This window comes from Drosophila virilis, chromosome 2 (genome assembly GCF_030788295.1).
Source record: "Drosophila virilis strain 15010-1051.87 chromosome 2, Dvir_AGI_RSII-ME, whole genome shotgun sequence".
In the NCBI taxonomy this organism is placed as follows: Eukaryota; Metazoa; Arthropoda; class Insecta; order Diptera; family Drosophilidae; genus Drosophila; species Drosophila virilis.
The window spans coordinates 11,590,799-11,600,912 of NC_091544.1; the positions used below are offsets into that span (position 1 = coordinate 11,590,799).

Consider the following 10,114-nt stretch of genomic DNA (forward strand, 5'->3'; position numbering starts at 1 on the left):
CTCCAGCGCGGCTGGTGTTGCGGTTATTTAGTTGCTTCCCTTTTTTACGCCTTCGGATAATAATGTAGTCCCACGCCGTTTTTTTGCGGAAACCGTTTGCCAATCTACAGTGGCTCTTCGAAGGCTAGCGTAGCACCTGCGTTCTTTATGGGAGGCAGAGGGGGGTTTGTGACACAAGAACCAGCTGCCTGGGTGCCATAAGGGGTGGACTGCAAGGTCGGATTGGCGGCTTTGGGGCGGGTCCCGATGGGCTCTAAAGCGGCGCGGCTTGTGCCTGTTGAGGCAGATGTCCTGCAGCCGCTGCTGGATGACGCTGTGGTTGTGGTGGTTGTTGCTGTCGTTGTGCTGACAGTGCCGTGCTGTTGCGGTTGCCAAGTCGAGCATTGCTGGGTACCGGCTGACAGCGAGGTGGAGGCGCCGTTCCGGTTTGCACTACTGGCGAGCACGTTGTTGTAATATTGGTAAAAATCTTCCAGTGGCCTGCTTCCGTCGAGGCGATCGACATTAGCGGCTATATTTGTAGGGGATATTATTGAGCTGTTCGGCAGCGGGTAGATTGGCGAATGAATTTCTTCGTTGTTTTGGGGTCGGTTGTTTGTAGCCATTGTTCTTTACTTTGTTATAATTTTTTCCCCACAGGGAGAAAAAAGAATAAAAAATAAAAACAAAACAAGTTTTTTTACACTTAATTACAAAAATAACCCGTATTTTTGTAACAAGTGATTGATCACAAATTGTGACTTTAGTGTCAGCACTGTCACTGCAGTGACTGTTTTGCCAGCACTATCAGTGCAGCTGCAAGCTGAAAGCTCTCTCGCGAAAGCTTTGCTGCACTCGCGCACACACACACGCACTTGAGTTGCGATCAGCTGAGCGCAGCTTAAGTTTTGCAAGAACTTGTTCTCACGCACTGCACGCGGTAATTTTTTTTTGTTAAAATATTGTTAATTTGTATAACACTCCGGCTGCCAGAGGCAGCAGTTGCGTATAGTTTGCCCACTATAAGCGGGATTTGTATGGATTGCCCTGGGGCGGGCTTTATACAGTGTCAATGTCACTTTCTTGGTTTATGCCTGCTGCCAGCGGTGCACTAACGCGCACACACACACGAGACTGCAATTTTCACGTCCGATCTCCAGAGAAACACAAACGTAAGTGATATCTACATATGTGCATATGCATTTTACGCAGAAATGATTTGCTCGGCCTGGAGGGCATGGTGAAGCTAAAGAACCCCGACGAGGTTATTGTGGTCAGCAGCAACAATTCGAATGCGAATACGAATGCGGCAACAAATAGCAACAGCCTGGTGCACAACAGTGAGTCACAAGCAGAGCTGAATGCGTCTACGGTCTCAAATGCTGACTCAGAAAAGAGGTGGGTTGCCTGCTGTTCGCTATTCCCATGCAAATCATATTCAATTGCAATTCATTAATTGCTCCATCCCCCCGTACGATAGATCTAGCACAGCGGCGCATCGCAGCTTGCCGGACATACCCGTTGCGGAGAACAACGACAATGGCTCCGAATTGTATGAGACTGTTGCCGACAAGCAGCTGGCCAATGCGCATAATCAAAGTCGTACGTATATACACTAGGGGCAAGACAATAATATGCTAATCCCTACCATTATCTTGCCCCCCAGCAGCTCAGCCCAGTTTGAAAAAGCAAACCAGCGTATCGCAACATAGCTCCATCAGCCAGGCGGATGATGTTAGCTCGCCGTATTCGCGTGTTAAGGGCTTGCCGCATGATTATGCCAAGGTGCGTGGCACCGAGCATCCGTATGCGCAACTTAATGCACCGTCCACCTCCACCTCTGCTGTAGCAGCAACAAATGCAAGCAATTCCAGCAGCAAAGCTGCATGTTCACAACATGGCACCGACTCACTGCAGCGTGGCTCACAGCTCAGTGGCGAGTCGGCACAGCACCTGAACGATGAATCGACTTCGCAGGTAGAAATACCGGCTGCATCGGCTATTGCGGGCATGATATCGGCCAGTCAGGATCTGCCCTATATGACGCCGCCCATTGCAAATCAACATTTTAGTGGCGACTCACAAGACTCTTCTAGTAAGTGGTCATACTCTGCTCTCTAAGAACTGTTTTTCGTAATTGTAATTGTAATTGTAATTGTAATTGTTATCTACAGAGGGATATACGAGCATTAGCGTGCGTGAGCCGCTGGCTAATATTCTGGCACAGCAACCGCCGAGCAAACAGACGGCCAGAAAAACTACGCTGACGCGTGATGTCAATGACTCGCACTATGCAACCGTCTCAGACGATTCGGGTAAGTCTCAAAGCCATGATGCTGATTAAAATATGTTGATTAATTATTTTGCTCACTTATGTAGATGAAACATATGCGGCTATTGAGGATCCCAACAATCGTCACATACCAAATGCCACCGATATTTATACAAGCGGTTCAGAGACCTATGCACAAATCCAGCCAATGCAGGCTAATCCCATTGTAGTGGCAGTTGAGATTAACAACAGCAGCAGCTTGTCGGCAGCGAGTGCAGCGACAGGCAGTAGCGGGCAGCTGCCGCCGCTTAATCACACTACGGGCAGCGGATCGACGCACCGAGTGAGCAGCAGCAGCATGGAGTATGCTGGGCCCGTGCCGCATCATGTGGATAATTTGCGCGCACAAATGCACTCGCGGCAAGCATCTTCTTCGTCGTCTGTGTGCAATTTAGGTTCGCCCAAACCGGAGAAGAGGCAGGCAAATTCTCCGTTGCCTCCTACGCCCAAAGCGAGTCTCAGTCAGTCGCAAGGGCAACATCACCTTCATTCAGCAGCAAGCAGCAGCAATCTTACATCTGGGCGCAGCTCTGTTATCTCTGTAATTGAAGCCGGCGGTGAGGGCAACAACGATGCCAATGATGCTAGCAATGCATCCCCACAGCGCAAGCACAGCAAGAGTCTAAGCCCATCCAAAGATGTTGAGGGCAGCAGAAACATCGAGGGAATGTACGCCAAGGTGAGTATTGGCTTATTGTACTGCCGACATCACAATTATAAACCTCGCCGCTTTCCGATTGCAGGTGATGAAGAAGCACAAGTTCTCCTCACACCAGCCGGAGGTACTTGGTGTCAGTCCCTTGGATAGTGCAGCAGCGGCGCTTCTAATGGATCCACTGAAGCTGACGACATCTGGGTCTGACAAGAGTCGTGTGCGCAGCAACAGTTACACTGCCAAAGATCATGGATACGAGACGATACCGGCGGATGGGCAGAAACTGACGCAAAATCAGCTGCCGCACGAGAATCGCAAGTCGGATTGTTATGCCAACATTCTGCAAAAGGAGCGGCAGCTGGAAGCAGGTAAATAAGTTCAAGCAGTCTCTTATTTTCCAGTAGAGATGAACGATATTTGTGCAGATCAAAGGTGAAACAAAAACAGGGAGAAATCAATGTAATTTATAGAGCTTAAACGCAATTCATTGTGCTTAAAGCTCGAAACCCAACAAGTCAAAAGCAAATTAAAAGCTGTGAAGCTTGAAGAAGGTTGCGTTGTTTTGACTATGTATCAAGCTATTTTTCAAATTAATGATAGTTTCAAGCAAGTTAAATTTTATTTACTTAGAGCAATGAACTTTACTTGATACTCGAATCTAGAAAACAAAAAAAGCTGCAAACTTGTAGCTGGAAAACTTTAAGCGAACTGAACTGTATTAAGAAAATATGAATTGTAGCTTTCTCAAACGCGTGCTGGAACATTTTCAAAAGTGTTTATTAAAGTCATGGTACAAAGCTCAGTTCAGTTAAAGTTAAAGCTTAGAGCTCGACTATAAATATAAGCTATATGTCTTTAAACTCATAGATTATGGCTAGAAGCTTTAAGCTGGCTAATTTGCGTTGACTTATCGCAATAAATTGAACATCAGGTTTATAGGTCGACTTTAAGATTTGTAACTCTTGCACAATATCGTTTATCTCAACCTTTTAGTTCCCAGCTACTCTGTCTAACCACCTAATATGCCCAATTAATCTCCTCTTGTTTCTCTCCTTGTGTCTTGTTTATTTATTTTTTATACTTTAACCCACGCCTTGGGTATCCACAATTTAGTTGTTTTGCCAAAATGAGAAATTTGCGCGTTTCGACAGTTTCGTCAGTTTTTGTTGGAAACTGACAGTGGTTAGTATATCAAATGGATGACGCTTTTTAGCTTGGCATGCATCTTAAGACTTTAACCTCTACTCCAGAATTTTAATGCATTTTACTAATAGCCGCCTTTGTTGTACCGGTTATAACAGCTGTCAGTCAAACGCATCACAACAATATCAGCAGCAGCAGCGTTCAGGTCAAACCTGTTGCGCCCAGCACCAGCACAAAGCACTACGAGACTATTAACTGCCCACCGTGTCAGCCCTCGAACAGCAACGATCCTGGCTATGAGCAGCTGCAGACGGCGCCCAACGATGATGATGCCAAGAAGTCCGACTATGATCCCAACTATGAGGTGTTGAAGAGTCGCGCCCATTCGGACGATGGCTATGCCAAGGTGCTGGAAAGAAGCGTCCGCCCGGCGATGTTGTGGATAGTAGTGGTGGCTACAGCACAATACCTGGCGCCGATGCGAATCATAATTATGCCAGCATACTCGAGACTAAGGCGCATCTGGCACCGGCTGCAAGCGAAACGGATCACTATGCGCGTATAGCTGAGAATGTGGCGCTCACTTCGCCCCTTACGCCCAACTCATCCTCCATGGCGAACAGCTTGTCCATGATTACAGTGACCACCAGCACCAGCATGGTGAGCAGCATGAGCTCACATCAGACGCCTAGTTCCTCACAGTATGAATCACTTACGGGCACGGGCAGTGAAACGGATCCCAACTACGAGTCGGTGTGCTATTTAAATGCCACAACAATGACACAAACAACAACATCTACTAACAACAGCAGCAACAACAGCAACAGCAATAGCAGCAGCAGCAGTAACAACACGGATAATGGCTACGAGCGTCTGGAGTCGGATAACAATACGCAGGCGAGCAGCCCGCTGAGCACGCCCAGTGAACAGCAGCTGGTAGTGGATGATTACTTTCAGGTGTAGCTGTAACAACAGTAGCTGCAAACAGTAGTGAGCTGGATCTCGTTGAACTATATTTACAAAACGCCCACAAAAACGCACACGCACACCCTAGCATTTTCGTTTGCCTAGCAATTGCTTTTATTATTATTACTTTTTTTTACTCAACGCACATATCACATTGGATGCACAGCAGCAAAGTTTTTGATTAGAGTCCATGGAACCCAAGAATAAAGCTAGATGTGTTGCATGCATTGTATGCTGCTTCATATCGGTTCGCACTTTAGCCCTAGCCTAGCACTTAGTTATATAAATAACAAGAACTTCATGTACAAAGTATTTGTATGTTAAACTCGATAATTATTTCCACGCGGCAGATAAGCCTATATGCTTACATATATATAGATAGCTATATACTATGAGTAAATCTAAATACCAGTGCGTCCTAATTTAGTTAAATTTAATGCAAGAACAAAGGCGATACGTTTTCAATTGATTAGAATACCGCGTTGATAAGCAGAAAGATATTTAAAACAAACAAAAAACAAAGTAAGCAAATCAAGGGAAGATTACTATATTATAGATTGTATATTTTTATATGTTAGCATTTTTTGCTGCTTTTTTTACTTTATTGATGTCGCCTGGACATACATACGGACATATGTATACCCATTCAATACGATTACACACACACACACATACGATAACTGGCTGACAAGCCCATGTTAGTAAAAAACAAAAACAAATTTCAAGTATTCAAGCCACAAATAACTAAGCTAAAAGTTGAATAAATTATTGATGACTGTCAATTGTTTTGATTTCTTGCAATCTAGTTTATTTTTCGTAAAGCCTTTTCACCCGTTATTCACCATTTGAAGTGAATTTAAAAAAAAAGAGGATTGCAAATAAATTTGAAGTGAAATGAATGAACATTAAATTTCAATTCGAAAAACTTTGCAAACATAATTTTAACTTTCTGGCTTCCACCCAAGATTTACCTGTGTGAGCCGAATGGAAAATTGCTGCAATACGGATAATGATAAAGGATGAATGATAAGTTTAAGGAAAATTAAACTTTCTTCCAACAAGCGAGATAACATTTATCTTAAACAGACAAAGCAGCTTTCCATTAATTTTGCAGCTTTTTGTGTGGAATTGTTGAAAACCCAGTTCCTAGATCTAACAGTGTGTTGATAACCAATGAAAAACTGTTGTATATACTATATAGATTTAATAATTTATTTATTTACGTTTTACAGCAGCACGAGGGGCACAATCCAAACTACACGTGCAACTACACGAGACTGTGTTTACATAGATACAAGTAACATTACGAGCATAAATTGCAATTGCAACCACATCGAGCACAAAAGGTATGCATATATGTATTTTTATATGTATATATATATATGTGTATATGGGAGATTATTTGATTTAGCTAAATGCCGGATGCAGTCAGTTGTTACCGGCAGCATGAGCGGCAGCAGCATCTAATGCTGTGCCCGCCGTGTCCGTTGCTCGTGTGCTGTTCGCCATGCGAGATCGCCACACATAGTAGATGAACGCACAGAGCACAAACTGTAGGAATATGTATTGATAATCAAAGATCAAGCTACACCTATGAAATGTAAAGGATGAAACGCGCCCGACAAGCGCCGAAACAGCCGCTTCCACGTTTCATTCATTGTTTCCATCGGCCGGCTGTGCCATAGCCGCCACGCCTGCTGCGGCTACGGCTACTGCTGCTGCAGGCTGTTGTTGCTGCTGCGGCTGCATCATTAGCATTGCCTGTGGGGCCGCTGGCAATATTTGCTGTTGCACCTGGGCTAGGAATGCAGCTGATGAAGCCGACGTGGGAGGCGGCAACGACGGGGGCTGGCTGACAACTGGCGGTTGCTGTTGCTGGCCGGGATCTCGGTTCAGCAGCGCAATATTGCTGGCCTTCATGCGGGCTATAGAGGTGGCCAGGCCGCCTCCCATAGCCGATAGACACGGTGACATACAAGGTGTTGAGCATGATGAATTGCTGATTTCACACTGGTCAAGTAGGCGGAGAAGCTCGTTAGTGTCGGGTCCGCCAGAGGTTTTCTGCTGCGGCTCATCCTTTGCGTGCAGCGCCAGTGCTGTTGTTAGATCCCACATTTGTATGGCTCCATTGCAGTGACCGGTGAGTATGAAGCGTGAGCCCATCCGCGACGATACCTCGCACTCGTGCACACAGAATGCCGATATGGTTGAGCCATCCACGGAGCGTATCACACAGACACGATCACCGTTGGAAGCCTGTCGCACATACAACTGATTTGTCTCGGGCACCACTTTCTGCACAAAGATCATGTCATCGTAGTCGCCATAGGGTCCAAAATCATTGCCAGCCGCATAGCTGTAGTTGCTATCTGTGGCCTCCAGTGAGACAATCTTGAAGGAAGCCTCCGGCGTGGATCCCGGCTGTGTCGAGAGCATGCCACGAAAGCGTGTCAGGCTCCAGGTGCGCACATGATGATACTCGCTGCAAACGGATACCAAATACCGCTCCGATAGCATGACCTGTCATAGAAGATGGTTGTTAAGTACATTTTTTTTTTAAAGAATCAAAAAAGTCTTGCCTTGGTAATGGGACTTTGATGTACAAAGAATGTATCAAAAAGATGTGGCCCATGACCGGCCGATTAAGGATGCTGTACAATTATGCGCACGGCTCCGGATTTGGTGCCATAGGCAATCTCTATCCAGTTGCCGCTTATGCTCGACGTCTTCGGAGTTAAATAAACGGATATTGCTGTAATGGGATCCATATTGGCGTCCTTATACAGCTCGGTTACCAGCAAATCGTTGTCCTTCATACGCAACGGAAACTTTTGCATATCTAGGAGCAAAAGGGTTATTAAAGAGAGTCTATCTTGGCTTGTGCGACATACCTATGTAGTAAATGGAGCCATTGTTGCAGCCCAGCAGCAGAAAGGAGCCCGCCGAGTCGAAGGAAAGCACCGGCACCAGATCCTGTATTTGCCAGTGCTGTGTCATGGCATGCCAGACGCCAATTTTACCAGACGAGGACAACGCCACCAGCTGGCTGCGAATGAAGAACAAATACTCCACGCGAACATTGAGATTGAAGGTGCCAATATCTGATTTGTTGCCGCCCTCCTGTATGCTCCACAAACGTATCTGGCTGCCATACGATATGGCTATCATTTTACTTGGCATCGGCTCGGCGGTGGATGTGTTCACCTTCGAGTTGATGGCAATGCGCTCGATGGCAGCATCGATGTGTGGCGATGTGAACACTTGCTGCCAGCCATTCGAGTCCTTCACGCGATAGCAGGTGACAAAGTGCGCATAGGCAACGGCAATCCAGTTCTGATGCGCCTTGATGATCTGCACGCGCAGCGGTGGCGTCCAATTCGAGCTCTGTGTGGGACTGAACACCAGACCCACTTCGTTGCGTATCACTTTGTTCAGATCAGCCGAGGAGTTGCGCGAGTGTCGCATAAAATCGAGCGAAGCGTTGCGCGAATGTCCACCAACTGGATTCCAGGCAGCTGGAGGCGCAACAGGTGCCGCATTGGAGCTCGAAGCGCTATTTGAGCCACGGCCACTGCGCAAATCCCAGGACGAATTGCGCGAATGCGTAGAGGAGTGACGCGACGAGGCTGATGATGTCTCCGGCACGCGCACCATGGAACCAGGTCGTGCAGCAGCAGCACCATTGCCAGATGACGTAGGCAAACCAGCATACGATTCCATGGGACTGTTTGCAGCTTCCATTGTGGCCTGCAGCGCATCATTGGGCGGCATGGCTGGTGCTGTTAGAAAGCCATAGAAGAGCACATCGCCGCACGAGGAGTGATTGAGATCCTCGCACAGAGCCAGACGCTTGGTCAGCGGCGTGATGCCATAATACTCCGCCTCATGGCGCAATGCGCGTATTTCACAATTCTTGATATCAATGTCTTTCGTCCGCAAGTAGTTTAAAATGATGGAGAAAAGCGTCGGATCGCGATCAATAAAGATGGCATTGTGCTCATCTCGCAGACTCGAGATGCGACCACTCAGCAGGGCCGTAAAGAATGTGTCCGGTATCCATGTAAGTGTTTGCCGTGACGTCGAGAAGCTGCAAGCACATCAAGGGGGAGGTAGGGGGTGTGTGTAGTCTATATTGTGTTGGTTTTTTTTTTTTTGCATGCGTCATCAAAGTTAATGCTAGATTTGCTCCACTCACCGTTGACCGCCCACATTGAGATTAACCAAATCGCTGCTGGCACTGTGCATAAAGTAGGACATGCCAACTATTCCACAGCCGCAGTGGCAGCGTCAACCCAATTCCGTAGTCTATTTGTGTGGCTTCGATTTGTTGCCGCGGTGGGGCCGCCGTCGTTGCTGACCCGCTGACGACTGCAACTGCAGTGACAACGACGACAACGCAGCGTCTGGCTTTGTGTGGCAACTGTTGTGCGCTGCGCTGCGCTGCTCTCGGCACTTAATATTCGTTTTAAATGTGGCGATCACTTTATTTTTGGAATTGCGTTTTCTTTATTTGCTTCAGCTGCACTGCGCTACACACAATTTTTACATATACTATTTTACGCATATATGCATATGTTTGTAAATGCGTGTAGTGAGTGTTTTTGTTGACGTTGTTGCTTATCGCTGTGAATGGCATACGACATTATTTTGCGCATCTGGCAGCACGGCATGCCGCTGTAACTGTAACTGAGCTGGCATTTCAAAGCACCCAGCGGGAAGGTTGTACCTGAATTTAACTGAAGGTTAGGTTTAGCAACAGTATAAAACATAGAAATATTTACTTTACAATACATTTCAAGGAGGGTATTGATGTAATGAATAACATTTATCGATTCCCTGTCAGCTGAAAAGCAAAAGTAATTAATCACAGAGCAACAAAATTCCGCAAAGTTAGGTCAGCACTCACCTGCTGGGTTCACGTCGAGAAGAACTCAACTCCTCAAATTTTTGTTTGGCAAGTACTTTTAAAGGAAACTTGGGAGCTAATGCTAAGGGTGGTCACGAGAAGTGCTAATTCAGCAGCTTTTTATAGTGATTGT

General features: G+C 46.4%; 2 protein-coding genes across 2 annotated transcripts; one reads left to right on the forward strand and one right to left on the reverse strand.

Moving 5' to 3' along the window:
• The first annotated feature begins 1,153 nt into the window (after positions 1-1,153).
• Positions 1,154-5,857, forward strand: LOC116652017 (serine-rich adhesin for platelets-like). Its single transcript, XM_032439661.2, is given in 8 exon segments — positions 1,154-1,377; positions 1,460-1,581; positions 1,649-2,074; positions 2,154-2,294; positions 2,359-2,990; positions 3,055-3,334; positions 4,268-4,519; positions 4,522-5,857. Coding segments are annotated over 8 exon segments (2,613 nt in total). The 5' UTR covers positions 1,154-1,168; the 3' UTR covers positions 5,073-5,857.
• A 409-nt stretch (positions 5,858-6,266) lies between these two features.
• LOC116652018 (BTB/POZ domain-containing protein KCTD3-like) lies at positions 6,267-9,675 on the reverse strand. The gene is made up of 4 exons (XM_070206801.1): positions 9,271-9,675; positions 7,967-9,162; positions 7,655-7,914; positions 6,267-7,595 (listed from the first exon to the last, which is right to left on the reverse strand). Exons 1-3 carry the CDS (start codon positions 9,330-9,332, stop codon positions 7,718-7,720), a joined length of 1,455 nt encoding a protein of 484 aa, XP_070062902.1. The 5' UTR covers positions 9,333-9,675; the 3' UTR covers positions 6,267-7,595; positions 7,655-7,717.
• Between the last annotated feature and the right edge of the window lie 439 nt (positions 9,676-10,114).